This window comes from Bemisia tabaci, chromosome 3 (genome assembly GCF_918797505.1).
Source record: "Bemisia tabaci chromosome 3, PGI_BMITA_v3".
Taxonomy (NCBI): domain Eukaryota; kingdom Metazoa; phylum Arthropoda; class Insecta; order Hemiptera; family Aleyrodidae; genus Bemisia; species Bemisia tabaci.
The window spans coordinates 6,955,625-6,972,198 of NC_092795.1; the positions used below are offsets into that span (position 1 = coordinate 6,955,625).

At 43.3% G+C, this 16,574-nt stretch overlaps 1 protein-coding gene across 4 annotated transcripts in view; it reads left to right on the forward strand.

The window, feature by feature from the left end:
- Positions 1-16,308, forward strand: part of LOC109030794 (leucine-rich repeat, immunoglobulin-like domain-containing kekkon 5 protein) — a 628,607-nt gene extending 612,299 nt beyond the window's left edge. Inside the window, exons 3-4 of one of the 4 annotated variants that reach the window (XR_011899431.1) lie at positions 477-599; positions 15,818-15,832. Coding sequence is in view for 1 of the 4 variants with exons in the window: in XM_072297688.1 (XP_072153789.1) it covers positions 477-599; positions 15,818-15,828 (134 nt within the window). In the remaining 3 variants the exon portion in view is untranslated. Of the gene's footprint in view, positions 1-476; positions 963-15,817 lie in introns of those variants that run through there. The other 3 variants (XM_072297688.1, XR_011899432.1, XR_011899430.1) reach the window with 3 other exon arrangements.
- Positions 16,309-16,574: the final 266 nt, after the last annotated feature.

A 16,574-nucleotide genomic window follows, 5' to 3' on the forward strand; every position in this document is an offset into this window, starting at 1 on the left:
CAAGACTGGTTTTAGTAGTTGCAATAATTAATATCCTAATTTTCTCAAAAACTAATCTTATATCACTTGGACCGCGTTGAACAGAAATGAACCAAGCCACATCAGCCGTCGCCAAATTCAATTGGGCAATTTGATTCTTCACATGAAAACGGTTGCGCGGATTTTTGTGCACTTTTCCGTGAATTTTCTGCACAGTACGAATCAAATTCCTCAAAATTTTCATAGGAATAAGCACAATCGTTCTCTTGTCAAAAAATAAATTGCCCAGTTACATTTGGCAATAGCTGATGTGGCTTGTTTTCTCTCTGCTAAACGCGGTGCACATGTCCTGCAAGTTCCTCAAATGTTTCTTTAACAATTAAAACAACATTAAACTATTTTTCCAACGAGGAGGATCCCCTCGTACGGTATTGATGATATTGACGATAGTGTTTTTCATGAGAAGTAACACTAGCCTTTTTTTGTAAATGTTGCAGAGGCTGAGAAGGACCAGACGCGCGTCCTTTGGGCCGTGAGGGGGAAGGTGGCCCTCGACACGAAGATAATGCGCATGCGCCCGCAAGCGGCCAACCAGGCACCGAGAGGGAGGAGGCGAACAAGTGAGTATCTGTCAACACTCAAGTATCTGTTCATTTCGAGGGTAGCCTTAAATGTCAAAATGACGGATGTTCCATTAGAAGTACAAGGCCTATCCGTCGTTTTACATGTGACGATTCATGTCTGTGTTCAGTGTCGCCAAGGTGGTGGAGCCAGGAGCCTAGCGAGCCCCAACACCAACACCACCCCACTGATTATGTTCTGGGATGGGAGTTCTTTTTGCCAGAGGGCTCCAGTGTTTTCTCCAGGTGATTCGATTGGTCTGTTTCGTGGTCTGGTATCGGCGGAACGACAATGTAGCGATAGCTCATCATGTATCGTGGAGTGTTTTTGTTTTTTTGCCAGAACGTCAGAAAAAAACAGGAAAAAAAGAAATAGTAAAATCGGTTATGTGAAAACTCTCCTCAGCGTTCTGGAGAATACTCCACTTCTCTTAGGGATGCAAAAAATGCCCAACCTCTTGATCCGCAGACACCTCGTTACACAAGTACAGCAATTTGTGACTTTACAATTTTCCGCAGAGGAATTTCAAAGAAATAAGCAGGAAAAATTTCGCCCAAAATAAAAAATACGAGGCGAAGTCACCGTCCTGGTTGGACGTATTCCCGAGCAATTGTGACATCTGAGAGTGATACCACTATTCGACCACTTGAGAGCTCGGGTTGCCTACTCTTCAAATTGAAGGCAAACTGACAGTGAGGTAAAGTCAACGCTCTGCAGGCCACGCTCGGTGAATTATTCCTGCTTCCTCTTTCGAGCAATCATGACATCTTAGAGTGATACCACTATTCGACCACGTGGGCGCTCGGGTTGCCCACCTTGGAAATTGAAGGCAAATTAACAGTGAGGCAATCTGCCGTGTTCCGCGTACCTTTTAGCTTCTTCTTTTGCACACCTGTATGCCGTAGAGTAAGTCTGCTGAGCACAAGAGACGTGCTCCAATAGCGCACTTTTCTCCAAAAATTATCCTTATATCCTAAATCCTCAAGTATTTTCCTCTAAAATTGGCAACGACAATCGGTTCAATCAATCGCTCGGATAGACGAAGCGACGAAGCCATGCCAACGTGCTCATCTAAGTATTTCGTGATTCCCGTCAATAAGTGTTGTTTTGTGTTTTAATTGTTTTACTGGCTCACTATTGATGTTTGTTTCCTTGTTTATGTTCAGTCTTTATCGTGTTTTTGTTCCATTCTCCGTTGTCTTCGCCAATTCATACTTCCTTCCGCGCGCGCCGGTTCAGTTCGGAGAAACTTAACGCAAAGGTCGAACCTACTAATCAATACTTGGATCAGGTCCGTGATCACGGAACCTTACTTCCATAAGTAATCTACGCGTGAACTAGTTATTGAACATGTTACAGAGCGCTCCAATGTCTCTTACTACAACATTTAACTGTCGTATTTTGATAGCGTTAAGAAAAAAGTTCCTCTCAACATTCGCAACTGTTGCAAAAATTCGATAACTTATTCGTTATTGCCGTTTTCATTTTTACTCATTCTTCATTCCAAGACATGTGTTCGCGCAAACCCATACAGTCGTATCATACACAAACAGAATAATCGTCGAAGTTTATCGCCGCCTAAGTAGGACAGTTGGGGCACTCTGTGCATTCAACCAGGTTTTTTCTTTCATCTTTTTCATTAATGCGGCATCCTTCAGCGTCAGTACGATGGGCCGCCAGTAGGTATTCATTATCTTACATGACCCACGGTCCGTGCCCCTCTTAAATTATGCATTGTCTTCGTGTGCGCGGTGATCGCGGTGTGATGTGTAAATTTAAGACGAAAAAAAAAACGAGAAAAGAAGGGACCTTGAAAATTGGTATCGATTACGCTTCCAAGGAATGGACTGAGATCTCTTCTGGAGGCCCGACAGTAAGTCCATCTCCCCTCCTCCCAGATTGTCCTGCATGAATCAGAGCAGCGATGCCAAGTTTTTAACGTTGGAGGAGAAAGTTTGTCGGATACTCTGAGTATTTTGAGCCATTTTTTTTTTTTTAAATTGGAACTCCCTCATAATTTAAACGCTTGCGGTCCCGCAAGATTTTGGATTCCAATAGATTTTTGGATACGCAAAGAATTGAAAAGCCACGGTCTCTCTTTTTTAAAATCGAAAATATTTATTTATTTTTTTCGATCCAAACTATATTTGTGCCCCCTCCAGTACTATTTATTATTATAGGATTATAGCTCTGACTTTGCGGCCATTTTTACACAACAGCATGATAGCTTATAGCTTCTAACTATACAAAAGTAATTAGGTAACAGGAGTTTAGGACTACAGAAAAGAATTTCCACAGGAATGAAGAGTTAACAAATCAGATAAGAAAAAAGCTTGAGTAAAGGAAACAAAAAGTTCAAAGATAACGGTAACTTGAAAACCCTTCTCTCAAGATTCCTTAAATAGCGGAAGAAAACAACATTTACCTTTTATTTTTGAGGCTGTCGTTAATTTTATGACAGCTTTGTTTTCCCAGATTTTTGTACTTCGTGGCAACTCAGTTGCCAATTTCAATCTCCCGACGTTTTTATCTGACATCACCGACATCAGCTCTTGAAATTCTCAAATTAAATAAGGCTGGCTTTGTATTTGTCGGCGGCTTTGTCAGTTGCCGTCATTACTGAAGTACTTCAACGCTCACGTGTCGACGAACGTAAAAAAAGTCGCCAATGTAACCATCAGATCCTGGAACATGAACGGAGAACACGGGAACGGAGGTGAAGTGTGAGATAATCCTCATGTCTGCTATGCTAAGGAAGAACACCATATGAGCCTACAGACGTTGCCAAAGTTCCATCGGCAAATCAGGAATTTTTAAGAAAAATTGTGAATTGTTTTCTTCCAATTTTGCCGAGAATTTTGTTCGCAATTCGATCTAAAGTATCTGACAATCACAAGAAGAAATATGCGTAACTTCCTTCAGAACTGAAAATTTTCTGAAAAGCAATTTGGCAACATGCAAGTGTTTATACGGCGTTTTTCGTCAGCACGGCAGAGTCCAGCGTCATTCCCGGCGTCGTTGGTGTGGGTCAGCGTCGAGTTGAGCAGTGGCGTGGCGTGCTTTGCGATATATCGATTGATCTGCCATTCAAACCTATGGAAAAGGATCGATAAACACGGCGTTCGCAGCGAACACCTTGATAATCGATTCTTTACCATAGCTTCAGATGGAGAAGTATCGATAGTCGATCATTCTTTGCGATTTATCGATCGATTTGCCATTTAAACCTATGGAGAAGGATCGATAAACACGGCGTTCGCAGCGAACACCTTGATAATCGATTCTTAACCATAGCTTCAAATGGGGAAGTATCGATAGTCGATCATTCACGCCACGCCACTGTTGAGTTGAGGCTGTTCGGATGTCTGTCCGTTCCGTTGAGTGTTGGCCATGTCGAGTCACTTCGTCAAGAGGTGTTAATTACAGCTGTAACGGACCCCGGCGCTGATTTAGTTCTCGAGTGACCACCGAGCACCGCTGAGACCTCGCTGATCACTTACACTTACGCAGTAGCTCATTGTCAGGAAAAAAAACGTCCGCCCGCCGAGTCGACTCTCAAGTTTGTGATACTCCTTCGTAGCGTAGCGCATGGAGTTGTCATTCCAGGAAGTAAAAATGTATTGAAATAAGTTTGGTCTCATGGATCATTGCAAGATGTTCCATTACACAACAGTCTTATTTTACAGAGTGATCCTAAAGTTTCAAACTACTAGTATCAGACATCAATCCTGTAAATTTTGAAACAATGTGTCGGAGCGCTGGTCTTAAAATCGTATTTTTAGGTTTGATTCTTGTAGATTAGGTAAAAGTAACAAGATCCGTCCAAACAGCAACTTTTTAAGTTCAATATTAACCGAGATATTGCGCTTTGAAAAATTCCGTCTATGACGTCATCCACTGCGGTGGTGACATCCTTGGTTTCTTCTCCCCCCCCCCCCCCCCCGGTAAAAATTGGCGATAAGAGCTGCGTTTCAAAATACCATAGGAATTCTTATAGCCGGCTAAAGAAGGCTACAGAAAATCATATAGCTGGCTGTAGAATGCGGAGAAAAGCATACGGCCGGGCTATACGAAGCGATAAAAAATTATGCAGCCGGGCGGCTATAGTTCCTATCGCCGGGCTTTACACTTTATCGCCTGGCTGTTGCTTTTTCGCCATCGATTATAAAAGGCTATAAGAAATTGTGTAGAAATTGGTGTGCTTTGGAAATCATTAAGTTTGATACGGAACCACCTTAATATTTACAAAACACACATTATATTTTCCTTTAATACATATTTTTTTTTTTCATCAATTCAAATGAGAATAATCCATACAGGATGTGCAAACATTTCAAAATCATGAGTTGAATAACGCTGACTCCGCCAGATTAAATATTAGAGCCTAACACAAAGCGGAGCGGCGACGCACTGGCGCCTACAAACCTAACAGGGATACTTCACACATTGCGCAACGCGTGAAGTATCCCTGTTAGGTTTGTAGGCGCCAATGCGCGTTTCGCGCTGGCTGCCCGCCTGCCGCGCCGCGGCGTGCCACGGCGCTTGAAGCAACTATTTCACACCAGAGGTATTGCACAGTATCATACGAAACTGAAGGCGCTCTAATATATTAGTAATGGCAGGCATCCATCAAAAGTACGGAGCTTTCCTCGCAAAATAAATCAAGATACTACGGCCCAAAAAGAGAGCAGTATTCCAAAAACTCACTAAGTCCTAGCATCCGTAATTAGTAACGTTTAGCATACACTTTATCGCCTGGCTGTTACTTAATCGCCATCGGCTAAGAAAGGCTATAAGAAATTGTGTAGCCGGCTGTAGAAGCTATTGGAAATCTTACAGCCGGCTGTAGGTCCATGGTGTTTTGGAACATAGATTCTACTGCCAATTTTTACCAGGGCCTTGCCCTCATCAATTAGTGAGATACTCATTTGCACTGACTACTCTACATAAAACTCGCATGACAGCAAGGTGGATAAGAAACCAAGGGTGTTTTTGCCACGGCGGATGACGTCTTAAACGGGATTCTTAATTGCGCGATATCTTTGTTAATATTGAACGTAAAAAGTTGCTGTTTAGACAGATCTTATTATTTTTAGATGATAGACAAGAATTAAGCATCAAAACACAATTCGGTGACTAGCTCAACTCACCCATTGAAATAGAGACTTGAAATTATGTGAGTGCTCTTCTGCCGTGCTATAAGGAAGACGCTGTATGAAAATTCGAGAGTTGCCAACTTTTCGTCAATAAAAAATTTATTTTTGAGGAAAGTTATGAATATTGTGAGAGTGCCCAGGGACCTGGCACCCAAGTCGAGGGCGCTGACAAAAACCCATACGTCACGGGACTGGGCAGCGGTGGAGCACCCCCAGCGAGAGGGCAGAGGGGTAGTATCCCTTCTGCGCATGCGCAGGGCGAGGCTTGACCGGTTCCGAGTCAAGTGGAGGGGGTAGCCAGAGCCGGAGACCTAGGGAGCTCCTCGGAGCTGGGCCCTGGATTATTCTCTGGAGGACAGGCGATCGAGCTGGCCGTGGGCCGCTTCTCATCCCTGTGGCTCCAGGGTCTCACCTGATTCTTGGAGAGACTGGCGATCGAGCGGCACTAGTCCGCTCCTCATCCCATCGACCCAGAGTCAAAACCTGTACGATTTGTGTGCCCTTTGTAGCGGTCAGTAATAGACATCATATCTCATCAACCATTTTGGTTCTTCTTTGGCCTTCGCGTCTATCCCGTTGTGTCTGCACTGCCGTTGCGACGAGTGTCAGCTCTGCACTTGCGACGCCCTGCGTCTGCATTGCTCTAGCGACGCCATCGTCTGCACAGTAGTCGCGACGCGTGTCTGCATCTGCTCTTGCGACGCCTTGCGTCTGCACTAGCACTTGCGACGCTCTACCCCCCCTGAGCTACGCCATCTCACAATATTTTCCCTTGAAATTTTCCGGAACTCTAGGTGAAATTGCGAACAATATTATCCGAAAATTTCAAAGAAAAATATTCTCAAGTTTACCAGGAAATTCGTGTTTTATCGATCGAAATGTGGCAACTCCTGAAGGTTCATACGGCGTTTTTCTTTAGCAAGGCAGTCTTAGGTCAAAGAAAACAATATTTGAGACCCTCCAAAATTCAAATTAGATTACCTTTAAAAGGGGCAGGAGCTTAGGGGCTATAGGTGTGGTTCGGAATTGCTGGACCACCCTGTATAATTAGAACCCCTTTCAATGCCCTTGAAAGTAAATAACCGTGGTTTCGAAGGAATGTAAAGGACCGGGAGTCTTTTTTCGGGGGCTTTTCCATGCTCATGAGCGGACGAAAAGGTGGAAAAAGCGGGACGGATAAAAAGTCGACTCGGAATCATCATCACCGAAAAGCGAGAGGGACGCCCGCGCTCGGGTCTTGAGTTACAGGGTTGCCACAGTCAGGAAAATCGGGAAATTTCAGGGAATTTTAAAAAGACAGAAAGTTGGAAACGTAGCCAACGTGCGTTAAGAATCATCACAAAGCTGAAAATCCCATTAAAGAAGGAAAAAGCTCATACGAGCACAATTTTTCCTTTAAAGTTAGGGAAAGCCTGAAAATAGTAGGGGAAATGATAAAAATGTCAGGGAAAAATGGATAAGCACGTTTTTTTGTATTCTAGAATAGGTTTGACGTTTCGAACTACGAATTTTGCCCAACAACTATTTCTGCGTCTCTTTGACCATCTGGCATGTCTTCAATAATTGGTCCGAGTTTATCAGAAAGAAACCATCCCACATCAAGTCGAAACTGAGACAAAGAGCTATGAAGTTTTATTCCTCCATAACGCTCAATGAAGAAAATAAACTTTCATTTCTCTTTTCACAAAATAATTTTCATTTTTGACTTTCGAGTTTTTGGCAGGAGAGAATATGCGACCAGAGGAACTGAGAAACATTCGTAACTCAATTTTTTTTGATAATGTGGGTTGGTTCTTTACTGATAAATTAGGTCCAATCGTCAGGGAATTTAACCAAAATATGTGTGAGGGAAATCGGAGAAATGTCGGGGGATTTCATTTTCTAATTTTGGTGAAAATGTGGGTTGGTTCTTTTCTGATAAATTAGGTAAAATTGTCAGGGAATTTAACCAAAATGTGTGAGGGAATTCAGATAAATGTCGGGGGATTTCAGTTCCTAATTTTGTTGGCAACCGTGGAGTTGGCGGTTGGCGGCGCCTCCGTTGAAGCGTAAAAGTGATGGAGTGTGATAGATCGAGAGGAAGCGACGCCGAGGCCGAGGTTGGCGGGGATGAAAAGCGTGTTCGGCGGGCGGTCCGCGGTCCGAGGATGAAGGGTTGAAGGGATGAACGAGAAAAATTAAGATTGAGAATCCTCGAGGCCCGAGACAGAAGTGAGGAGAAACACCGCGGGATGGGAGAGGTCGCGGGACACGGGGTCAAGATGATATTGAAATGGGTTTATGAATGGATCACTGGATTCGCGAGAGGTAGGTCATTCCGGGGTAGGTCGCGTCTCGCCGTCTCACGAAGGGATGTGTGGGCAGGGCGGTTCCCCGCAAAACACAGGGTGTCTCGAATCGAATGTGGCACACAGTTAGATACGAATTCACTGACAAAAAGTCTAGTAACGTCTACTATACTGCCGTGCTAAAGAAGAACGCAGTATGAACATTTCGAGAGTTACCAAATTATCCTCGATAAAATGTTTATTTATGAGGAGAGTTATGATATTTCCGATTAATTCTCAAGAACTTCAGGTAAAATTGCTGTGCGTTTTTCGTATAGATGACTACTCGCGCTCCGCGGTATGTTTGTTGCCTATGTGGTGAAATTGAAGGCGAATCTTAAGCGGAAATTATCTGTCAGCAGCTTTATGCATGGTGCATTGGTTTATTGGCCTCTTTAAGATTCGCCTTCAATTTTGCTACATAGGCAAGAAACATACTGGTGAGCGCGAATAGTCATCTGCACGAAGAACACTCACCTATCCCACTTCATGAGCTTTGATGGGACCAATCAACGATGTAGTGAACCCATCGCTTTCGAGTAGTTAGTTTTTACATTGTTTTCATTTCTTGTCTTGGATTTATTTATTATGATGTATTTCGATGGTTCAATTGATGGCACCAGGTACAAAGAATTGTATCATATTTTTACAGGGACGTTTTGGTTATATTCTCTCTTTTGCAAGAATAAATCAAATTTTGACTTTTTAAAACCTGCAATGGAAGTACAATGAAAAGAAGGACAAGTTGTGGCATGAGTATGATAATCAAGCTTTACGATGGCAAATAGTATAATTATGTAACCGCATTCACCTAAGGTATGGTAGATAATAACAGAGGTTTGAATATCCTTACTCTCAGTGTCACTGCGTCAAATATCAAGTAGACTCGCGTTAGAATTTACCATATTTCAGGTAAATTGCCATACTCATATACATCACATGAAAAAAAAAAAACTCCGGACGTGGAGGTCACACTTACGGGCTATATAGGCATACCGTCCGCGTTCCGGTCGTACCACCCGGAGCAATTGAAGCCACGGCTCCAGCACCCGGAACTTTCCGCCTCTGAGCCCGGAATGGACGGTAGTCTGTATAGCCCGTAACTTTTTTTTTTCAGTGTGAACGCATTTTTCGACCTCAGCAATCGGTATAGATCTATCTGTCGATTCGGGACATCCTGTAGACACAAACGGTAAGGCGGGGCGAGAGGGGTGGCCCGAAAAGGGATTATCTAACTTTGTTGGCGGGAGCGCACGTATTTGGCGACATTTCATATTTTTTTAATGGCGTCTCCGCCGCGTCGAGGAAAAACCGCGTACCCCCTCCGAATCGCCCATGGGGTCCACGCGCTTTTGCGGCAAAAGGGCAGATCGCCTCCCTTTGCATGCGGCGCGATGGAATCGGAGTCCAGCGCACCGTGCAAGATTGACCCGCTACCCGCTCCGTCTCCTTTGGCCGTGCCGTGAATATGGACTCGCTTCTTTTTCCCGTTTTGTTTTCGGTCTATTTATCTTCTTTGTGGGTTTTCCGAACCGCGGACCTACACCCCCCACCCCGTTTTCCCGGAACGACCCCGGTTTTCCACCCTTAGTTGTTTCTCCTTCCACAAAGCCACCGCAATACTTTGTTACGCGCGCTTTCCTCAATCCTAGTTCGAAGGCATTTTGTCTCCTGTCCAGTGCTCCCGTGCTAAGGAGGAACGGCGTATGAGCCTTCAGACGTTGCCAAATTTCTGTTGATAAAATACTTATTTGCAGGGAAATCTGTGAATACTCTTCCGCCAATTTTTCAGAGAATTTTATTCGCAATTAGATCTAAATTGTCTGAAAATTGTAGGAGAAAATATTCACAATTCTGCTTGAAAATAAACATTTAAGTGGAGGAAATTTCGAAATTTTCGAATGTTCATACGGCGGTTTTCCTCAGCACGGCTGAGTGGTCAAGGTGTCTAAACTGAGAAGAAAAGTAATACTTAAGCAACTGTGATTCGATGGATGCAAAAACCGTGACTCTATTTGTATTCACCAAAAGTATGGTAAATCTTACCAGATATCTGGTTATCCTTACCTCACCAGTGGTCGATAATCTCTCAGATCGAGCGATCGCGGACTACGCAAAAACTTGGGAAGTCTGCAAAATTTTGTAGAGCCACTAAAAAAGGGGGGGGGAAAAAACAAATTTCCTCGAAATTACGATGAGGCGAAAAAAGATCGCTTAGCTTTCTTGTGGGCGCAATTTTGTAAAGAATGTCATTTTTAGAAAACAAAGTTTTAGTTTCATAAAGTCATCACTTTTCTGGGAAGGTGTTCGACCCGGATCTAGCAATTCTTGGAAAACTTGGAAAATTAGCAACCCCTGTACCTTCCAGTATCACTGTGTCAAAAATCAAGTGCAAGCTCATGATTAAATTTACCTGATTTCTGGTAAAATTTGACATAATTTTTTGTCGTTCATATTCGAATGAAAAGTCGGAATACAATAATTAAACACGGATTTTATTGACGGGTCTGTAATACAGCGCGGGAAAGCGCGTCATTCATCGTAGTTTACACGTATTAGCTCTTGAAAATGTACGACACTTTCTTTTGCAAGTGTACAGTCGCTAGTCTTCAATCGGGCATATCGTACTAGCAAAAACTTTGCATTAATCAAATACCACTCAAGCACAAAGGCGTGTTCAAAAATTCCTGAGGTTGCACCCCAAAAAGTACAAGAGAAAGAGTTATCTAAAATCTATAAAAGGCACTCGCAATAGCTCTCACCGCCAACTCCTCCCTCTAACCACACCATTGTTTAGGTTATGATTAAAAACGCAGAAAGTTAGCTCGGAACAAGGACGGATGCAAGGAAGGAATTTCGCTGAAGTTGCCGCGAAGCAGCGTTGCAAAGTTTACGAAATTCGCACTTTCCCAGGGTGGGAAAATGGAGATCCCGGTGGAGCCGGTGCAACGCCGCCCGCCCGCGAGATGAAAAGAAAGGGTTCGCTGGAGTGGAAGGTTGAGGCGGAAATGAAATGATAAAAGTTCTGAGAAGACCCGGAGCGATGCTGGAGCAGATAAGAGGAAAGTGGCAAATAATTGAATGTTGCCTATGATTACCGCACATTTTAAAAAAGCAAGTTCAAAGTAATTTCATGGCTCTAATCATCCCCGCTCTCGAGGGAGTTTTGAAGAGAGGCGCCCTTTGGAAGGGAGGCGCAGCCGAGATACCGTCTTGAGTCCGGCCGTGTCGACTTTTCAAACGCCTTTGACTGCTTTGAGACGAGCATCAAGGAAGAACGCCCTATCAGAATTTGAGAGGTCACCTAATTTCCCTGGGTAAAACGTGTATTTTTAAGGAAATTTATGGACGTATTTCCTTGTAAATTTTTAGATTTTTCAGATTAAATTGCGAACAAAAATGTGCGGAAATTGTGAAGAAAAATACTTTCGATATTCACAGTAAATTCTTTTTTTATCGACGGAAATGTGGCAACGTCTGAAAGCTCACACGAAGTTTTTCATCAGCACGGTAGAGTAGGTTGCTAGCCGATGAATTGAGGAGATACAAGTTCACTCTCTTTTCAGGTGCATTACTTACCTTAGCCACTCTGGGAGATTTCGAGAAAGATCTTATCCGAGGTAATCATTTCACAAACCCTTCTATGGCTTTTATCTCATCGTAACTCACTCTTAATTAGTGCCTACACTAATTTATGGAATCAAAACAAGCACCTTTTCTAGTGTTTGTGTCGGAGGGAATTAGCAATCGCCGGCAAATTGCAACCCTTTCATTGAATGAAAGAAAAAAATGTAAAAATTCAGTAATATAGAAACGAGATAGAAAGCACTGCTCATCATGCTTGGAATTCAAACATACGTTTTTCCTTGTTCTTCCTCTACTTCTTCAATTCATGGCACCTGTCAGCCCACTAGCTCGTGCGTGGAGTGAAATCAGTGACCTCAGTTGGGTCTGGTTGGGATAGGCAACTAAACTAACTGCCTCGCAAAGCTGAAGAGTATCATCAGGATTTGAAGGCGCTTCAAGCCATTTGAAGCTTTTGAAGTTCTTCACTGATGAAACCTTCACTGTGTCGATACGAATTATCGTAATTTAAGGAGTTGACACGTATGCCGCTTGCAAATTGCCTCACACTGGACCGAGTCAATAGGAGAAGTCGGAAAATATCAGAACTTTTGAAAACTTAAATTTTCGAAAATATGGAACAAAAGCTTAAAAGTGGTTCCATGGGTTTTTTCGAGAAATTTCCTTCCAGAAACACCCTTGAAATGGAATTTTTGACGAAATGAACACCAAAATTTGAAATTTTAGCCAAAAATTCCATGTCCGACCTCCTCTATTAAGCTCGTTTCACAGTGTGCCGGCAGTTACTGACCGCCTACGATATTCGCACCAGATCAAGACCAAAAAATGATCTCTATGAAAAATGATTGTCTATAGCTTTGTCTATCAATTTTAATAATTAGCCCGCTAGTGCCCACTTCCTGGGGCTCTTATGGAAAATAACACGGGGTTCATTTTTCATAGAAAATATCTCGAGAATAAGGAAAAATTTACGCGTCAGGGATTTCAGAGATCAGTTCTCCAGATTTGTGTACGACTTGAAGTCAACTTGAAGTATGACTCTTGGTGTCATGAAAAAAGAAAATTCCAGGTCAAACTGTACGGCGCAGTTGAGAAAAAAGAGTCAAGTATTACCCATAAAGCTCCTCAAAAAAATCTGGAGAATGATTTCTGAGATCTCCAGCGTAAAAACGTTTTAAAGAATAATTACGGCACTTTCTGTGAAAAAAAAAACAACTCTTCCTTTTGCTCAAGCTGGAATTTGCGACAAGCCCAATTTCGTTCCTTGCGGTTCTGCCGGTTACTATGGTCCGCACTATAGCACAGAAACTACTTCTCCGTACATCCGTACCGACTCTTCAAAGATCATATTTTTTCGTGCGGTACATACCCTGTTTTTTCTTCCGCGCACCAAAATACCCGTAACGCCAGAAGCTGGCCGACACGAACGCGGCCTCAAAACACCCCGATTGCGACGCAATTCAGATCCAGACTTAATTTATTTTCCGAATCTCCCGGTCCGTGGTTTCGATTTGCATCCATCATAATCTTACTTCCCACGACCTCCAAGATTTCACCAATAAACCCGGAGCGGTCCATCGTTTCATCACGGCCCCCTCCCGCGGTGCTCCTATCCACCTCGATATTTTTTCGAAATCCACGCTTCCGATGTAAATTTGACAATTAATTTCGCAGCGGCCGCGGGGCTCGGCGATGATTCCCGGTGATTTTCCCGCCGTGTTTTCCTTCCGAGCGGAAGTGTCGGTCTTTATAAATAATTTATCAATCGAGAGATGCTCCCGCTCATTTCATCCCGGGCCATTATTTTCTCTCTCCAGTTGTCACGGTAACGTGGCTCTCGGACTCCGGGACGAAACGACGTAACTCGCTTCTCGCGGGAGCTGCCACCGTGGTGGGCTCAGTGGGCGATGTAGCTCATCTCGAAAGGGAGTTACGCGCTTTTACGACTGGAGAGACGGGTTGTTGTCCAGGTGTTTCGTTTCGTCTCTCCCGGTTAAGAAACACTCGAGAGGTTTGCTTCATGGCTTTCGGCTTTAGCGTGGTGATCGACCGTGGCTTGCTACTCGTAAACATCGGGTTTATTGCTCCCCAATAAGAATTTGAACTATTTGAATAATATGAATTGAATAAAAATAAATATAGAGGGCGTTGATGTCATGCCCGTGCACAGGAAAAAATGGATGGTGCTGACGACAGAACCTTCTGTTCACAGGGCTCCTGCAGTTTCTTTATTACACTCACAGAACTTTCCTGTGACAGAAAAGTCCATAAGTGGAACAAAGAAACTGCAGGAGCCCTGTGAACAGAAGGTTCTGTCGTCAGCACCATCAATTTTTTTCTGTGTAGTTCTTTCCTTTGATTTCACTAATTTGTGCATGTTTCCTTCTATCTAGCAAAAACAAATAAATTTCCCCGGCATAAAGGTGTAATGTGATTGACTAACTAACGGCAACCGGCAAGAGACCTGACAGTTAGTCCATCATTTTCCCCGTTAGTCTGTTAGAACCACCAATTATTGCAACCAATAGGATCGCTACACACTAGTCCATAGCTTTGTCTATCAATTTCAATTATCAGTCCGCAGGCGGATGAGGCAATCAGAGACGACTTGTAAAAGTAGGGGGTGCTACTCGGCCCGCAATTCAAATTTGTGTTATTGTTTTCTCTGTGGGCAGTAACGGGAGGAGATAAGTCGACGACCAAGTTGGGGATGAGGAAGCCACTCGAGGAATGAATCTCAATCCGCAATCTAAACGAACTTGACAGTGGCCACGGGTGGTCCGGCTCCGGGTGGTGTGTGAATGATGGAGGGTCCCGAACTCCCGATGCCCGAGAGTGGTATGCGGAACCGCGGATCGAGACAAGTGACGAAAGTGCGGCTGGAAACCCTACAACAATCACCGTCAAGAGGCCCCCACTCCCCCGCCCCCGGTTTCGGGGCCCCAAGTTTCCGGCCCGGGTCGGGGTATGAATTGACTCATGCTTGGCACGCGCCCCAGACATCTAATTAGTCACTGGACGCGGGTTATCGCCCACTCCTCAACCAGTGTCCTTCGATTTTCGTTCGAATCGTTTGTTGTGCTCATAATATCAATTGGAAGTGATGAAATGGGGAGGGAATCCGAGTTTGTGACGCCTTCAAAAATGCATAATTGCTAAAGTGTGGCCCCTGGCCGATATGCGGTCTATCCCCCGCACTGGGGAAAAAAAAACACATCGGATCTAGAGTCCAGACTCTTGAAAACATTGACAAGAAAAAATGCTCTTGATTCAATCGGATTTTTGCTTGAATCAAAACGAAATCCACTTAAATTAAGAGGCTTGGTTCTTGATTTAAGCTAGATTCTGATTGAATCAAGAGTATTTCTTCTTGTCGATGTTTTTAAGAGTCAGGACTCTAGATCCCATGTGTTTTTTTTCCAGTGCGGAGGACGTCTCGCGCCCACGTGGTGCCAACAGGGTGTCCACTAGTCCGGAATTTCCGGAAAGTCCAGAAATCGTCCTGATTTATTAAGGGCGGTCCGGAAGTACTGAAAATATACGGAAATTCGAAATTCATATTTCTGAAAGTGTACGAAGAAGATCCGTCATACATACCACACATGTTCTTCAATAAAACCTGGAAAGTCTGCAATCACCTGCGCGTTGATTCTTAAGAGAAGTTTTTGCCTGTAAGATCGCGATCATCCAATCAGTTAATCTTCAAGCCACCAATGAAATTTTGGGCTACATCATTTTTGTCACAATCCGAGCGAGATTTAAATTTTCGACATTTTCCGAATTTCGCCGAATGGAGGCACCGGAAAAATACTGAATTTTTCTGTTGAGGAGGTACTGAATTTCTTAGGAATGTACTGAAAAAGTACAGTGTAAGTACTGATTTTTGACCTGCCTGTTTTAAATAGACACCCTCTATACAAATGAAGAGTGATTCCGGGTTTGTGACGCCTCCAAAAATTCATGATATACTATAGGGGTTGTGCCCCCTGGCCGCTATGCGGTCCATCCCCCGGAGGCCGCCTTGCCTCCTGGTGGTGCCAAAATCATTTTCCAAATCGAATATTTTCCACCGAAGTGCGGAAGTTTACAATGAATCAGTAAGAAACTCATTCTTGCGTATTAACCTTATTATTTTTTATTTTGTTGCAGGTCCTATCTGATGGTGAGTTTTTCAGCTGGAATAATTTTCTCCATATACCTCTACAAAATTTACACTGAAAGTTTGTGAGTTACATCCAGTTTTTCCTTGTTTTCTGTTCTCATTTTTAGCAGTTTCATGTAGAAGGAGAAGGATGGGAATCTGTGACGGACCGAGAAACATGATAAGGGATAACTTGGACACAGAAACTCTCCGCTAAAAAAAAGTTTAAGAGAAAATCCGTTTAAATGTAGGATCACCTAGGAATGATTTGTGGCAAAGTAATTCCTTTGAGGTAAATGTTGCTTATTCGCGGTAATCTTAGCCAGGGTCCCTCCCAATCATTGCGGGTAATCGAGGTCTACTTTTGTTCCTTTTGATTATTACAAAGAGTGATTCAGGGTTAAACAACCAGAATACACGAGCGTGTTCTATGGGTCCAAATAAGACTTTTTTGTTGTATAAAGTTTTTTTCCAAAGGTGCGCCCCCAGTCGGAGCTACGCCCCCCCCCCCCTTCAAAATGTCGGAAAGTAAATTGTTTTTCCTGAATTTTGTCAACAGTTGTGTACCAAATCTCATGAAAAGTATTCCCCTGTACCTTTATGCTCTGAAATCATAACTGACCCTAAAAAAATCGAAAACTCAATTCGAAGAGGGGGTTTTGGGGTGTTTCGGCTCCTGTAGTCTACACTGAAAAAAAATATGGTAATATCTACTATAAGTCTACTTGATTTTATACGCAGTGATACTATTTGGTGAAAATAATC